Raw genomic sequence first — 17,644 nt, 5'->3', positions numbered from 1 at the left:
TCAGTCTGTGACTCCCTCTCTCTCTGACCCTCCCCTGCTCACGCTGTCTCTCTCTCTCTCTCCTAGAAATAAGTAAAACATTAAAAAAAAAAAAAAAGGTTTAAAAAAAAAAAAAAAAGAAGGGAGGAAGGGCAGAAGAGAGGAAGAGAGAGAATCCCAAGCAGGCTCCACACTGTCAGCACAGTTCCTGATGTGGGGCTCGAACTCACAAACTGCAAGATCATTAGCCTGAGCTGAAATCAAGAGTCAGATGCTTAACTGACTGAGCCACCCAGGTGCCCCATATCTAACCCTATTAAAGAAGAAAAATACTTCATCCTTTGCCTTCTTCTGTAGAAAGAAAATAATGAATCCTCTCAATCTCCATTCATTCAAGAATTCCAGGAAATTCATGTTCATTGTAAAAAGAAATGAATCAATTTCTCCCATTCTGGCACTGAGTGTTTTAATGACAACCTGACTTTGCTTGGTTGGGGAAAATTTTCAGTAGATTCCTTGCTTATGTCATAACTTTTGTCTTACTTTCTCTGAAAATTGTTGTCCAGTAGTCTGGAAACTATACATACGTGCTTGTTGGCAGGCCTCTCAGGGGGTAAAAACACTCAGAAGTGGCATGCAAAAATAGGGATTTAAGAGCAAGAATTTCTTTATGGCACTTGAGGCTTCCTTTACTCGTGCAGACAAGCGAGCTCACTAAGGTTAGATCTACAAGTGGCAACACCAAAGTCACACCCTAACCTTCTGATTCCATTATTCCAGCTGTTCTGCTCATCCCACTTTAAGGGGCAGGTGCCCTCAGCTCACACCACAGCTCCCCTGACACGGCATTCTATGAATTGCTTTCCTCTTTCTCTCAGCACTTATCCGGAAAGCATTTTCTCCTGAAAAGAGAAGGAATCAATGGATATTTTTAACATCGCAATGCCCAACATTCCTTGCTTCATTTTCAGATATGCTTTTGGGTAATTGCTGCAGCTCGTCAGACACAGAATATGAGAAGAGTTTCCTTTAGGAAAATAATGCGAATGGAAATGGGATGGTTTGACTGCAATTCTGTGGGAGAGCTGAATACAAGACTTTCCGAGTAAGTGGTTGGTAGGAGGTTTTAATGTATGTGTGAGTTTTTGATAGTAGAACCCTTGTTTCTTTTTTTTTTTTTTTTTTTTTTTTTTACAAATAGTTTATTGTCAAATTAGTTTCTACATAACACTCAGTGCTCATCCCCAAAGTGCCCTCCTTCATGCCCATCCCCCCCTCCCCCCCACATCCATCAGTCCTCAGTTTTTGTCAGCATTCAAGAGTCTCTCATGGTTTGCCTCTCTCCCTTTCCCCCACCATTTCCGCCCTTCTTCTCCCCCTTGGTCCTCCGTCAAGTTCCTCCTAATCCTCCTATACGTGCAAACATATGGTATTTGTCCTTCTCTGCCTGACTTATTTCGCTCAGCATAACACCCTCAAGGTCCATCCATGTTGCTACACATGGCCAGATTTCATTGTTTCTCATTGCCATGTAGTATTCCATGGTATAGATAAACCACATCTTCTTGATCCATTCATCTGTTGATGGACACTTAGGCTCTTTCCATGTTTTAGCTATTGTGGAGAGTGCTGCTATGAACATTGGGGTACATGTGCTCCTATGCCTCAGCATTTCTGTATCCCTTGGGTAAATTCCTAGCAGTGCTATTGCTGGTAGAACCCTTGTTTCTAAATTAAATAATTGGAAACACATTTTCAGTTATTTTGGAAACATTTTGTCTCTTAAGTTGGGCTTTTATAGATACCATGCTTTTTTCGTAGGTAACATTTTATCAAATATGATTGTCAACAATTGGAAGCCAGGATACTACAGTTTTGTTTGTAGATTCTTTTTTTTTTTTTAATTTTTAAATGTTTTTTATTTATGTCTAGAAGAGAGAGAGAGAGACAGCGTGAGCAGGGGAGGGTCAGAGAGAGAGGGAGTGACAGACTCTGAAACAGGCTCCAGGCTCTGAGCTGGCAGTCAGCACAGAGCCCGACGTGGGGCTCGAACCCATGAACCGTGAGATCATGACCTAAGCGAAAGTCGGACGCTTAACCGACTAAGCCACCCAGGTGCCCCTTGTTTGTAGAACCTTGAGAGTTAAAAGAAGTAGGGCAATTTGGTGTCTAAAAGAGAGACTGAGGGATGTCACATCTATGTATCAATAAGGAAAAATGATACAATTAGAACAAATTATCTTGCTTTCTCTGTTGAGGTTATTTCTGCATATAAAAACAAAGACCAAAAAATCCAAAATAGTTTGAGAAAGATTAAAACTAAAAAACTGAATTTAAATCCAGTTTATACCTAAATACTAGTTGGGGTCATTAATAGCTCCCTTCCAGTCATTCTGAATGAGCCCTGAGTAATCAGAACCAATTGAACCCTATTGAATTGAACTTTGAGGTGTCATGGGAGACACTTAGTGAACAGTATAGTGAAGATAAAAGACTAAATGTTGTGACCCTTAGATTCTAGCACCCATTCTGCCCCTTACAGTGACCTTGAACAGACACACTCACCCTTGCTATAATACAACTGCCACATCTCTAGGTAATACCTTGGTCCTTTCTTGTTATTAAATCCTAAGCTCTTTTTGTTCCATCTAAATAAGAGATTATGGGAACATTCCCAGGAATATGAATGTAATGTAATTATGTTCTACCAATATGCTGGAGGATTTACTCTGTGCAAGCCGTAAAGATCAACCACAGAATTCCTGATCTCAGGGAACTTATAGCCTAGTAGGAGAGATAAAAGGTGCAAACAAGTAAATAATCAGAGCTGGCACATACTGATCGCTTACAGTACACTCGACACTGTTCTACATACTTCACCTATATTAACTAATCCTCATCTGTAAATGACAGAACTTGAGGAATAGGAAGGTCAAGTAACTTGCTCAGGAAGAGCTTGTGTTCAAATTCAGAGTCTGGCCTGAGTCTGTGCTCTTAAGCACTATTCTATATCGTCTATAAGCAGAATGCAATAGTTACATACATGTATACACACATACACAGATTAATTACATTGCTATGAGAAAACAGGGAGGGAGATATTACTTCTTCCTAAGGGTTTATATAAGTTTTTATGAATTAGGTAGTGTGTGGGTTTTGCCTTGAAGTTAAAAGGATTTAGCAGGTATAAAGAAGGAAAGAAGAACTGTCAGGACAGACCAAGGATATGAGCCATAAGAAAGAAAGAGACAGATGAGATGGTTTCTAAACGTCTTTGTCAACATTGAATGGACACCAGTTGGGAAATCTGGGTTGAGGACAAACTTACTTGGCTCTGAAGGAGAGAGAGACTTGATGAACTCACAAGCTGTATCAAGGTTTTCAAAATGTGAAAGGCTGTTGTTTCCCACAGGCAATGGGGTCCAGAGTCGAGAGTACTTAGAAGGGAAAGACGGATTTCTCAGTTAAACATTTGAATTGAACAAGTTCAGTTTTAGTGATCAAATCCTCTCTTGTTTCTAGTGATATTAATAAAGTCAATGGTGCCATTTCTGACCAAATGGCCATTTTCATTCAGCGCATGACCACAAGCATCTGTGGGTTCCTGTTCGGATTTTACCAGGGTTGGAAGCTGACCTTGGTTATCATCTCTGTCAGCCCTCTTATTGGGGTTGCAGCAGCCATCATTGGTCTGGTAAGGATGTCTTCTCACTTCTCTCCAAGACATTTGTGCTGAGAAACAGCCAGAAATGTGAAACTCGATTCCTTTTTCCTGTGTATGTTTAGTCAGTATTATCACTGTTTCAATTTACTTTGATTATTCCTCAGTATCAAATAACATTTTACAGATCAGGGATTAAGGATGTTTTAATAACATAAGTACTTTGTACTAATAACAATAACAACTACTTATTTTGAGTATTTATTACTTTGCCAGGTACTATTAGGAACTTCATATATATATTACCTCTAATATTTACAACAATCTTATAAAGTTTTAATGCCATTTTAAACATAAGAAAGGGAGGCTCAGAGAGGTAAAGAGACTTGTCTGGGACTACACAGCTAGCAACTGATCAACTACAAGGGAGTCTGAGTCCAAAACCCCCTCCCACTCTCTGATATGCCTATTGCTTCCCATGGTCTCTCAAGCTCAGATGTTTTCTCAAAAAGGCCCAACAAACATACCCAGATAAGTAACAAACACCTAGCAGAGATTTTTACCTTCACAACTGTGTTCTCCATGATGTCTGATCAGCTTCAGACAGAGGTTACCTGACCCATTCTGAGCAATGTCTCCATCAGTCTCCATTCCCCAGGTATGCAGGCCAAGAAAAAATGTAGGAGTAGGAATTTTGAGTCATCCCTATTAAAAAACACTCCCAAAGATTAAGAAATTATATTATGCTTTTAGAGCAGCCACGTTAGATAGTGTGCCATGGGATCAGGCACACTAATACTTTACTGTAAATGGGAATAGAATTCAGGTAAAAAGCTGCACACACATCATTGAACAATGGGAGGCCAATCTCCATGATAATTTTTCTAGCAAAATATTCTCTACAGTCCACTGGCTATATTACTCAAACGTTTTCCAGGTGGTACATAGTGACAATAGCAAAGAGCCCACTCCACTCAACTGGTCATCACCTGCTCTACTACCTGGCTCAAGAAAGATATGTTTAGCCTATCAAGGCTTTAGCTTCTTCATCTTTAAGAGGAGGCTAGTATTTCCCAAAATAATTGTGATGACTCAAGGCACACTCTGTGTAAGGCACTCAGCATGGCATCTGGCACAGAATTAATTGCTACAGAGTTATTAGCTTTTATTTTTTCCAATCCACCATATCACGCAAGCTCCACCACAGTCCTTCCTACCAAACACTTTGTAGCTGCACTCCAGAGAAGCCTCCCTTCCGCAGATGATCTTTAGTGATGCTGCAAACATTTGATTCAGTTTCTCCCTGCAAATACACTTAATCTCTCTCTTCAAACCTGTGATTATTTACATTATATTATATCCATACTCAGATGGGTTATATGTCACATCTAACATGTTAGAGATGTAGCCTGGTTCACTTGCTTTTAACATGGCTTTTTGCTATCTCAGTGCCCATATTTCAACTTTATGTCAGTGTGTCACTGATTTGGAATGCTGTATCTCTGCACTGGTTTCTTCTAGAATTCAAGTGTGTGCATGTTTGTCTAAAATGATGCAAGCAGTTTCACTAGGCCCAATTTGAAAGTAGGACCAAAAAAAAAAAAAAAGCAGGAAGGGGCAATATATCACATGTTACATGTTCTTGTGGGTTTTGTGTGCCTGTGTCTGACTTTTAATTTTACCAGGAAAAGCATGAGTGATTGTTAAATATTTTCCATTATACATCTTTTAAGCTCTTATATCAACTTAACTGAAGTATCGTGGGATTATTTCAGGAGCCATTACAATAAAACTATGAACGTTCACAGCTACTTGATTTCTTCAACACATAATTTAGAAATAAATTTGAAAAAGGTTGTGGTAAAAACTGTAGTGTCATAGGTAACATTGGTAAAATTCAGGTTTTAATGTTGATGGAAATAGCCCTACTTTCCCTATTGTTGCCTTTTCAATTCACAACTTACAAAGTGTACACCTGTAACATAAACATATTATAACAAAATAATACATTTATTCATTTTGTATCTGAAAACTCCATTAAGATTTTGTTTGAGAAGAGTTTTGCTGCCACAAGTTTGGAAAAACTTAGAAGATAAATTCCTTTAGTCTGGGTACTATGTCTTTTTTTAGATTTCTGAGTTAGTTGATCTTTTACAATATTTGCGTTTATTCATTCTTGTATCTTCGTCCGTGAAGAGATTTCTTTGGTGATTAATTCTAATTAGAACTCAATCCAAGTCCAGTTTTAGAAAAAGTAATTTGTTAAAATTTAAGGGCAATGTCTTTTTAGTTCCTTTTGTAAAGAGAAAAGCTAGTTGAGCCCCTACAGTTGAGTCAAATGGTATAATCTTTATCTGGAGCTTTCTCCTGTGGAATTACCTCTGTGGCATCACGCCTTTGCATGCTCAGGACCTCTCTCCCATTCTATACTCTGACTAACTTGGCACCAGTCTCTGTCTCTAGTGTTTGTCCATAAATTGTTCAAATGTCTGTGGCCAATAGCAACGAAATGGGACATGGTCTCACTTAAGAACTTCATTAGCATAATGAGTGAAACACTGTGGTCCCAGCAAATGCCCTATTTGGGACTTACTCTGTGAGAGCGTTTTGAGGCTGACTTCTAATGGAATTGTTTTGATATGCTAACAACCAAACACTCATGGATGGGGTTTAACAGAGATCAGACTAGGATGGAATTCTTTCCTTGGTGAACAGTGTTACAGCGAAAATCTAGTTTTGTATTAAACCACACTACATGTTTACTGAGTGACAGGTTGACTTGCCTAATTACCTGGTCTTTATGTTTTGTTTTCTTCTTTTGGGTTTCAGAGTGTGTCCAAGTTTACTGCCTATGAATTGAAGGCCTATGCCAAAGCAGGGTCAGTGGCTGATGAAGTCCTTTCATCTATGCGAACAGTGGCTGCTTTCGGTGGTGAGAAAAAAGAGGTTGAAAGGTTGGTTCACTGAAATGTCTGCCACTTTCCAGAATTTTGTTGATTGGCTTGCTACCCTGAGATCTTCCTCATTTTGCACAAGGTGGCAGATTTTTACCTTGGCCTATTTACCCTGAGGGAGCTTCTGTTCAAGAGGTAGCTGAGAATAATTAGATGGGGCATTAGCACTACAAGGACCTTCAAGTCTTTAGCTGCGTGTTTTTGAAAATGTTATAGTGGGAGATGTTTAGGAAGCTATCTTAGGTGAGATATTTATTTCAATTGTAGTGGTGTATAGATATCCACACTATACCTCTGTGACACTGTTTGCTGCATGATCTAAAATGCAGTTCCAGGGGCATCAGCGTGGCTAGTCAGCTGAGCATCTGACTTTGGCTTAGGTCATGATCTCACATTTTGTGAGTTCGAGCCCAAAATCAGGCTCTGTGCTCTCTGCCTCTCCCTTGCTTATACTCTTCCTCTCTCTCAAAAATAAATAAACATTAAAAATTTAAAAAGTGTAAGCATTATTACTAAAAGATAGGGAAAGAGTGGGAGGGAGAGAGAGAACAAGTGTGAGAAAGAAGGGCAGAGAGAGAGGGAGACAGACGATTCAAAGCGGGCTCTGCACTGACAATAGATCAAGACCTGAGTTGAAGTTGGTCGCTCAACCAGCTAAGCCACCCAGGTACCCCTCTAGGAGATTAATTTTTAATAAAAATAAAAACCTAAATGAGTAAAACAGCACAGTTGTCAAGAAAATGATGTTGTTTTTTCTTCCATTTATCTATTACTTACTAAGCGCTTGCCGTGTACCAGGTACTGATTTTATAAAATAGCCTCCAGTTTAATTAAACCCTTTTTAATGAGTTGTAGATCTAGTATGATGATGTCATTCTCAGTTGCTACCAAAGAGAAAAGAGAATAGAATTTACAATCTTTAATTATCTTTTCTTTTTGTTTTTTGTTTTTTTGTTTTGTTTTGTGTCTTTTGGCTTATAGAGTGAAGTTACCATGTTTCTCATAAAAAATTTCAGCAGCATACTTCTTCCATCATAAAAGATATTAATTATTGTTAATAAAAGTAGCAACCTAAATGTTTTGAAAATGGTAACAAACATAGGATAGACCTTCACTTTTGTCCCATGAAATGGGAAGAATTCTCCATGAGTTTATTTTGGGGGGAAAAAAATGCAGTTACAGCATGTCTGAGTTTTAAGACAGTGTCAGTTATTAATGGCTAGAGTATAGAATCACTGAAGTGGTTTGGATATCTACACAGTTGTCCATGTCCCGTGGCTGTGAACCTCATGGGTCATGTTACGACATAGCATTCTTGGTCACAGGGCAGATAGGTGAGGTATGTGGAGAAGAGTTGATGCAAACATGGTTTCAAACCTGGGGGGAAACAATTACATCATGTCCTGATAGAAAGCATGCCATGTGACGTACTAAAACAGTTCAAGCACAGAGTACTAAGATCTCTCAGGTTCAAACATTTGTGTTGAAAATTCTTTTCTCTTGGGGTAAAGTTCTCACTTTCCTGACGCTGTTCTCATCTGAGAAGTAATCAACCATGAGGCTTTGTTAAGCATCATTCCTTCAACATGTTTCACTGCTAGGTTGAAAGAAACTAAATAACTACACGGATACTATCGTCATTTTCTTCCCCTACAGCTGCTGCGTGTCTGGGGTGATTTTATTATGATCATTGAGTATAAGCACTGCACTGTGCCTGTTGTGAATATTTTGACTTGAACTGCTGCTGCTGACATAGACTCAAATGCTTTCTTTTCACAGGTATGAGAAAAATCTTGTGTTTGCCCAGCGTTGGGGAATTAGAAAAGGAATAGTGATGGGCTTCTTTACTGGATTCATGTGGTGTCTCATCTTCCTCTGCTATGCACTGGCCTTCTGGTATGGCTCCAAACTTGTCCTTGATGATGAAGAATATACAGCAGGAACCCTTGTCCAGGTACTTTGATCCGAGTGACCTAGACATAGCATTTCCTGCTGGCATCTCGGAAAAGCCCACAGTTAAGGCGTTTTGTTTGTTTCTTTAGTATCTGAGGTGCGGAAGCATCAATGATTTGGTAGAGTGCATCTGCAGAAACAAGCAATACCTATACATTTTATAGTAAAGGAATGCTGAGCATTTGAATTGATGAGACCAGAGATTTAGTGATTTCCAACTAACTAAAGATTTTATAGCTGTAAAACAATGATTTTTCTGACAGAGTCCAAAAGATAATATGCCATGAAAATGGGAAGTCATTGATCTCTCAGCTAAAAGTTAACAGCCCATGTAAGTTAAGCTTAATTATAGTACAAGATATGTGCTAATGGACGTATTTGTGAAAAGTAATGAGTTACTAAAATGCCAAGCCAATAATATCCTCAACTGAACAGACAATGCTACCATATTTTATTGCTCACTTGTGCTATAGTTATGCTCTCAGGAATGCCATGGTTACTTTAACTTTCAGTATTTTTTCAGTTGTTCTTTCAAGAATTATTAAGCATAAAAAAAGTCTTATTAAACATCTATAATATCCCAGACCCATACAAAGGGCAGAGGATTCAATAGTGAACAAAAGAAATGTGATCTTTTCCTGATGTAATTTATAGTTTAGTGGGGAAGAAAAGCAATAATTAAACAATCACATCAGTGCCTAATGACAGATTAAAACACGTGCTATAGAAGACAAGGGACATTCATGTGAATAGCAGGGTAACAGGGTATGGATAGGGTCAGAAAAAGCTCTTCCTCATGCTCATGAGCCCAAGGTCTTTCCTCCTTAGCCTACAGCACCTCTCATCACAGCTGGACTCTTGTCATTGTTCTGATTCTCAGCTGAAAGACACTTCCGTGCTCATCCAATCTTTTATTCTCTTGTATGGCTTGCTGAACTTTTCCTTCAGAGCACTTGAATGAAATTGAACATTTGGGTTTATTCACAGCTTGTCACCACCCCTTCCTGCCCTCACACAGTAGGCTCCATGAGGTCAGGGAGATAAAACATGAACTACATGTCTCATTTGGCCTATTAATTATTTAATTAAGTATATTAATTTTAGTTTATTTTATTTATTTTTTCTTAAGTAGTTTATTGTCAAGTTGGTTTGCATATAACACCCAGTGCTCATCCCAACAAATGCCCTCCTCCATGCCCATCACCCCCCTTCCCCTCTCCCTCACTCCCATCAGCCCTCAGTTTGTTAATTATATTAATTTTAAAAGCATGGATATAGGAAGCAGTTTCATATAAGACTCTTAAATAAAATATTTTGGCCCTAGATTCTAGGTGAGAGGAACTAATTAAATAATAAAAAATGTAGGGGCACGTGGGTGGCTCAAAGCATCCAACTTTTGCTCAGGTCATGATCTCAGGGTTCATGGATTGGAGCCCTGTGTTGAGCCCTGTGCTGATAGCTCAGAGCCTGGAGCCTATGTCTCCCTCTCTCTGCCCCTCCTCTGCTGATGCTCTGTCACTCTGTCTGTCTCAAAAATAAAGAAACATTTTAAAAAAATAATGAAAAATGCCAAAATCTTACATAGAAATTTGCTAGCTGATAGCCTATAATTTGAGGTCTAACGCTTTAGTAGAAATACATTTCTAGGGAAAGCTGAACGGAATTTTATTTGCAAATAGAAATGATTATCAGAGGTCAAACCATAATCATAGCTACTGACTTTATTTCATGATAAAATAAATGATAATATACTAAGAACAATTTTTCTTTTTTTTCATCTTATACTATTTTATTTTTTATTTTTTATTTTTTACAAATAGTTTATTGTCAAATTAGTTTCCACATAACACTCAGTGCTCATCCCCACAAGTGTCCTCCTCCATGCCCCTCCCCCCGTCCCCCCCACATCCATCAGTCCTCAGTTTTTGTCAGCATTCAAGAGTCTCTCATGGTTTGCCTCTCTCCCTTTCCCCCACCATTTCCGCCCTTCTTCTCCCCCTTGTTCCTCCGTCAAGTTCCTCCTAATCCTCCTATACGTGCAAACATATGATATTTGTCCTTCTCTGCCTGACTTATTTCGCTCAGCATAACACCCTCAAGGTCCATCCATGTTGCTACACATGGCCAGATTTCATTGTTTCTCATTGCCATGTAGTATTCCATGGTATAGATAAACCACATCTTCTTGATCCATTCATCTGTTGATGGACACTTAGGCTCTTTCCATGTTTTAGCTATTGTGGAGAGTGCTGCTATGAACATTGGGGTACATGTGCTCCTATGCCTCAGCATTTCTGTATCCCTTGGGTAAATTCCTAGCAGTGCTATTGCTGGGTCATAGGGGAGTTCTATTGTTAGTTTCCTGAGGAACCTCCACACTGTTTTCCAGAGGGGCTGTACCAGTTTACATTCCCACCAACAGTGTAGGAGGGTGCCCGTTTCTCCACATCCTCGCCAGCATCTAGAGTTCTCTGATTTGCTCATTTTAGCCACTCTGACTGGCGTGAGGTGGTATCTCAGTGTGGTTTTGATTTGTATTTCCCTGATGAGGAGGGATGCTGAGCATCGTTTCATGTGTCTGTTGGCCATCTGGATGTCCTCTTTGGAGAAGTGTCTGTTCATGTCTTCTGCCCATTTCTTCACTGGGTTGTTTGTTTTTCGGGCGTGTAGTTTGGTGAGTTCCTTATAGATTCTGGATATTAACCCTTTATCTGATATGTCATTTGCAACTATCTTTTCCCATTCCGTTGGTTGCCTATTAATTTTCTGGGTTGTTTCCTTGGCTGTGCAGAAGCTTTTAATCTTGATGAGGTCCCAACAGTTTATTTTTGCTCTTGATTCCCTTGCTTTTGGGGATGTGTCAAGTAAGAAGTTGCTGCGGTGGAGGTCAAGGAGGTTGTTTCCTGCTTTCTCCTCTAGGGTGTTGATAGTTTCCTGTCTCACGTTCAGGTCCTTTATCCATTTTGAGTTGATTTTTGTGCATGGTGTGAGAAAATGATCTAGTTTCATTCTTCTGCATGTTGCTGTCCAGTTCTCCCAACACCATCTGTTAAAAAGGCTGTCTTTTTTCCATTGGATATTCTTTCCTGCTTTGTCAAAGATCAGTTGGCTGTATACTTTTGGGTCCACTTCTGAGTTCTCAATTCTGTTCCATTGGTCTATGTGTCTGTTTTTGTGCCAATACCATACTGTCTTGAGGATGACAGCTTTGTAGTAGAGGCTGAAGTCTGGGATGGTGATACCTCCCGTTTTGGTTTTATTTTTCAGTATTACTTTGGCTATTCGGGGTCTTTTGTGGTTCCATACAAATTTTTGGATAGTTTGTTCTAGTTTTGAGAAGTATGCTGGTGCAATTTTGATTGGAATTGCATTGAATGTGTAGAGTGCTTTAGGTAGTAATGACATCTTAACTATATTTATTCTTCCTATCCATGAGCATGGAATGTTTTTCCATTTCTTTGTGTCTTCTTCAATTTCCTTCATAAGTTTTCTATAGTTTTCATCATACAGATCTCTTGTATCCTTGGTTAGGTTTATTCCTAGGTATTTTATTGGTTTTTTGTGCAATTGTGAATGGGATCAGTTTCTTGATTTCTCTTTCTGTTGCTTCATTGTTGGTGTATAAAAATGCAACCGATTTCTGTACGTTGATTTTGTACCCTGCAACTTGGCTGAATTCTTGGATCAGTTCTAGTAGGCTTCTGGTGGAGTGTGTCGGGTTTTCGATGTAGAGTATCATGTCATCTGCGAAGAGTGAAAGTTTGACTTCCTCTTTGCCAATTCTGATGCCTTTGATTTCCTTTTGTTGTCTGATGGCTCATGCTAGGACTTCCAGCACTATGTTAAACAACAGTGGTGAGAGTGGACATCCCTGTCGTGCTAAGAACAATTTTTCAAAATTCAGTTCTTTGCAAGATGAACAACTGACATCCTTTGAATTTTGTTTAAAAAATTAAATATGATTATACATATTAGTGTTTTAAAAACCTTAAAAGAGTAGTATAGATGGAAAATGTTGCTATTATTATAATTTAGCCACTTTCTTAACAACTTTAATATAGCTTTACAGATTTGAAAACTTTTTTAAATGTTTATTTATTTATTTTTGAGCATGAGCATGAGTGAGGGAACGGCAGAGAGAGAGAGGGAGACAGAGGATCCAAAGCCAGCTCTCCACTGACAGCACAGAGCCCAATGCAGAGCTCAAACCCATGAACTGTGAGATCATGACCTGAGCTAAAGTCCGATGCTCAACAAACGAAGTCATCTGGTTGCCCCCGGCTTTGCACATTTGAAAAACCAGTGAAAATATTGCAGATATGCCTATAAAGTCCCTGGTCTTTATTGATCTAATGACTCTTGAGAACTTTCAACATTTATAAGTCCCCGCTGCTTATATCTGCTCATACTGGGGAAAAAAAAAAAAAAACATTTATTGAGAAAAGACATCCTTCTTTTCATTCCATGCCTGCACAGAGACGACAGAGGCATGCGCAAACATATCAGAGGAAAAATGAATTGTTAAATTGAACATTAAATAATACAATTCCAGTTGGAAACACTGAATTTAAAATCCCCTTGGTTACTTCTCCAGCAGGAATCCAACTTTATGGTCTGCTGAAAAATAGACTGAGGTATATTAAAATTTTTAGGAGATTATTTAAGCAAAGATAATTCTAATTAAGCAGCACCAGTCAGAAGTGATGAGAAACCACTCTCTGCCTGTAGGAGGAGGGAACTTTTACAGTGAGGAGACAGACATAAAGCAAAAAATTTACTTGATTGGCTATACCTTAAGTAGTTGCCTTGCCTGGGAAAGCTTAATTGACTATTCATGATTGAGTGTCCTTGGGTTTTTGATTTTTTGACCTTGAGGCATTTGAGCTGAGGTTTGGGTTTCCTTACGTAGTCTGCTAAAGCATTAAATCTACCTCAGCCTAATGGCCTCCTTGTTTAATTAATTTGACACTCCTCAGTTTCAAATGTTTACTCTATACTTTCTGTAAATAATTTAACTGAATACTTACTATATGCAGATGTGGCATACTATGTGTTTCTAACATTTTAATCATCAATTATTAACTTCACCTCTTTCTCCAAATGTCTTCTTGCAAGCCTCTGCTTACATTTTAGAAATTTCCCTTTGGGAAAATGGAGAAAGAAATCCATTAACAGCATAATCACTGATTGTTCTTTCTCTCTCTCTCCCTTCCTCCCTCTCTCCATCTCTCTCTTTCTTTCACTCATGTGTGTAAGCACATTTTTCGCCATACTTCTGAGTAGCAAACTATAAAGCCTCAGTATACGTGAGCTGAGGTGAGTACTAGTAATCCACTAAACTAATTAACAATTAGGTTAATCTAATATATTTTTTTAGGCACAAAATCATTATTGGCTACATGGTATGGGCACACATGGTAAGCGGTTCACATAAATGACTATGATTAGTACCACTTGTACACAGGCAAAAAATAAATTCTGCAATCTATTAAGAAAGGAGATGAAAGGGAGTTGAGGAGTGCAGAAGGCCGTTGTTTCATGCCTCCCAGGTTTTGGGACTCAATGATAAAAAGTAATGGCAGTAGTAGACGGTAACATTATTCAGGGTGTATAATGCATCAAGCACTAAGTGACGTATTCCATATAAATACAATATGTAATATCAAAACTTCATTCTGTATGATGTTAAAAATTAAATGGAACCATGAGGTTGAAAAACATGTGCTGAGTGGGATATAAACTCAGGTGACAACACTTCCAGGACCTGACTCATTAACCAGTATTTTCCTGTTTTTGGATTTGTCTTCCAAGGAGCCACAGATGCCCTTTCCCCCCACACAGCACACCCACAGATTGTTCTCTAGTGGTCTCTTTTGCCTTTTCTGACACTGCTGTCCCCTGGTTAGAGTGCAGTGTTAGGGGTGGGAAATGATTGTCTGTTGGGATGGTTGCTAGTTATTGTGATAATATTAGCACATGCCTCTGTCCTGTCTCACTCACTCTTTCCCTAAGAACTCTGAGAGAGACATTTGCAAAGCCAGGCTGCAAAGCTCAGCTTAGGCCCCTAGTGATTCAATCTAGAATCTAGACGGGGTCGGCAAACTTTGGCCCACCTGCCTAATCCAGCCTGATGCCTGTTTTTGTAAATAAGGTTTTATTGGAACACAGCCACAATTATTTTTTCTCTGCTCTCTATGGCTGCTTTTGTACTACGTAGTAGAGTTGTGTAATTGCCGCAGAGCTCATATGACCTGAAAAGCCCAAAATATCTACTATCTGGTCCTTTATAGAAAACGTTTGCTGAGTCCTGATTTAGGACATGTGGAAAGCATCCTTTGCTTAGGTGGGAAGACCCCTGATGAAGGTGGTCTTAACCCAATTTACAGAAGTACTTTTCTGACTATTCACCTTATCATTTCTTAAGTGTGCAATCTTGCTTCTGTTAACATCATCATTATGATTTATGAGGCTAACACTGGATTTATTACCTTTAAACTAATTATTTCATTTAATGTTCATAACAGTCCCATGAGGTATACACTATTAATATCCCTGTGTTACAGATAAGGAAATTGGGGCTTGAGAGATGAGGTAATCTGCCGATGGGAGGAGCCACCTTCTCTAATTAAGGGAAAGGAACAAGAAAGACAAGGAGAGAATGTTTGCCCCATGCATGGAGTGGGGAATTCAGGGAGAAGGCAAGAGGAGACCGGCACACATCATCCTGATATGTGGAATGGAGGTTATTTGGGAGGAAGGGAGGCAGCTGGGAGGCTCCGAGGAGTCTCCTGGTCCAGACACAAGACTGAAGAAGGAAACCATCACAGACTAGGATCATTTGACCTCCTGAAGAAGATTACATTCACACATTCAGGCAGCAGCCAATCTGCAGCTCAGCAAATAACTCCTGTCCCCAAAAGGAGTTGGTCACTGAAACATCCTTCATGAAAGTTGCATAACTTGTACTCATTTAGTCAAAAGAAGCCTTGTTCTCCTCCTAGAGGCATGTGACAAATTACCTCATTGTCTCTTCCTTTATGAACAGCAGTGATAAAAACAGAGTGCTATTTGGTAGGAACATCTGGTCATGATCAAGTCGCCTTCCCCTGACTTAATGAAATGACTGGGTTGGTGAGTTAAAGGACAGCTTCCTCAGCATTGCAGAGGACATGGCCATACCAACCACATGCCACCAGCAGCAGATCGGCCTGTTTGCTATGCAGGATGTCAGTCAAGAGCCTGGGTTCAAATACTCCTCTACCATTTAATACATGTTGTCATATAGGGTAAGTTAGGCATCCTCCATACACCTTGGTTTTCTCTTCTATTGTAAAAATTAATTGAAGTAAAGCAGGTAAATCACTTAGAAATATACATTAGCAAAACTAGTAGTAGTAGCAATAGTTATCCTAATAATAGTCTACTAGTAGCAATAATATAGCATTTGTAGCAAATCTATAATGCATGTACCAACATCTAGGACAATCAAGCTAATTATACTGTCTTTATTGCTTTAGTAACTCTTATCAGGGATCTCTTATTCAGAGACCATATCAGGCTGTTCATATTACGAACTGAATTATCATGTCACTATCCTAACTCACTTTGTGTCTATATGCTGCCTTGCTTAGACCTCTTACTTATTTCAAAACATATTCTTTGTAGAATAGTGTTCTATACATAGATGTTCAGTTGAAAATAATGTAGTCTTTTAGATCATAACAATAGAAAAATTGGAGATACTTTGTAGAACAAAAACTATTCCAGGTGTCTCTAAAGACATATTTTTTAGCTTTCAAACTCCCATGAAGAATATTTCTGAGAAACCCTGAGTTCACATGGATAGCCCAAATTATAGCACTATTTACACATTGACAAAAACACACGAAAACTATGTTTATCTCTTCTCATTTCAGATTTTCCTCAGTATCATAATAGGGGCTTTAAATCTTGGCAATGCATCTTCCTGTTTAGAAGCCTTTGCAGCTGGGCGTGCGGCGGCCACCAGCATTTTTCAGACAATAGACCGGGTACGTAAGAGCCAAAGTAAAGGCCATGAGCAGGTTGGGGGTGGGGAGAGAAATGAATTTTTGAGGGGTTTACCTTCAATGTTGAAAAATATGAGGACTATCACAGTGCCCCTAATTCAGCCATCCTTAATAAGTGCTGTCATGAGCCAGGCTCAACAATGAGTTGGGACTACAAGAGTGAAATAGAACAAATAAGGCCCTTGCTTTCCTATCATGCTAGGAAATAGGTAATAAAGAGGGAAGCACATTTACGGATCTAGAAGGTATTATGTTGGGGTGCCTGGGTGGCTCAGTTGGTTGAGTGTCTGACTTCGGCTCAAGTCATGAACTCCAGATTAATGAGTTCAGGCCCCGCATTGGACTCTGTGCTGACAGCTCAGAGCTTGGAGCCTATTTCAGATTCTGTGTTTCCCTTTCTGTCTGCCCCTCCCACTCTCATGCTCTGTCTCTCTCTGTCTCTCTCAAAAAGAAACAAAAAACATTTTTAAAAAGTTAGAGGTATTATGTTGAGTGAAATAAGTCAGACAGAACAAGAAAAAAATTATACAATTTCACTTATATGTAGAATACAAAAAAAATAAAGTAAATGAACAAACAAACAGAGACAGACTCATAAATACAGAAGAGAACAAACTGGTGGCTGTGAGAGGAAGGGGCTAGTGGGATGGGCAAAATAAGTGAAAGGGATAAACTTCTAGTTATAAAATAAATAAGTCACAGGGATGAAAAGTACAGACAATAATATTGGAATAACTTTGTGTGTAGCAGGTAACTACACTTATCTTGGTGAGCATTTGGTAGTGTATGTAACTGTCAAATCACTATGTTGTACGCCTAAAACCAACCTAACTCAGTGAAAAATTAAAATTAAAAAAGAAAGTACATTCAAAGATAAGATAATATTAGTGTAATGAAGGAAATAAAATAGGTCATTGTGGTAGTGGTTGGAGTGGAGAGGAGACTTTAAGTGATGGTAACATCACCTCTGAGGAGGTAATATTTGTCCTGAGAACTCAAGGAGAGTCAGCCATGTGTAGAGAGGTTAGGGGAAAAGCAGTGCATGGGAA

The 17,644-nt window shown here is 39.0% G+C and overlaps 1 protein-coding gene across 7 annotated transcripts in view; it reads left to right on the top strand.

Annotated features, from left to right (window-relative positions):
* ABCB11 (ATP binding cassette subfamily B member 11) overlaps nt 1-17,644 on the top strand; it is an 82,458-nt gene that overhangs the window by 18,031 nt on the left and 46,783 nt on the right. For 4 of the 7 annotated variants that reach the window (XM_039248815.1, XM_039248808.1, XM_039248809.1 and 1 more), the window contains 5 exons: nt 951-1,084; nt 3,502-3,673; nt 6,470-6,594; nt 8,374-8,548; nt 16,464-16,577. In XM_039248815.1, coding sequence (XP_039104746.1) covers nt 951-1,084; nt 3,502-3,673; nt 6,470-6,594; nt 8,374-8,548; nt 16,464-16,577 — 720 coding nt within the window. Of the gene's footprint in view, nt 1-950; nt 1,085-3,501; nt 3,674-6,469; nt 6,595-8,093; nt 8,549-15,672; nt 15,834-16,463; nt 16,578-17,644 lie in introns of those variants that run through there. The other 3 variants (XM_039248810.1, XM_039248812.1, XM_039248811.1) reach the window with 3 other exon arrangements.

Source organism: Hyaena hyaena, unplaced genomic scaffold (assembly GCF_003009895.1).
Source record: "Hyaena hyaena isolate Hyena2069 unplaced genomic scaffold, ASM300989v1 scaffold_317, whole genome shotgun sequence".
Lineage (NCBI taxonomy): Eukaryota > Metazoa > Chordata > Mammalia > Carnivora > Hyaenidae > Hyaena > Hyaena hyaena.
Note: the sequence above shows the minus strand (reverse complement) of the source record. Positions and strands in the feature narration are given on the sequence as shown.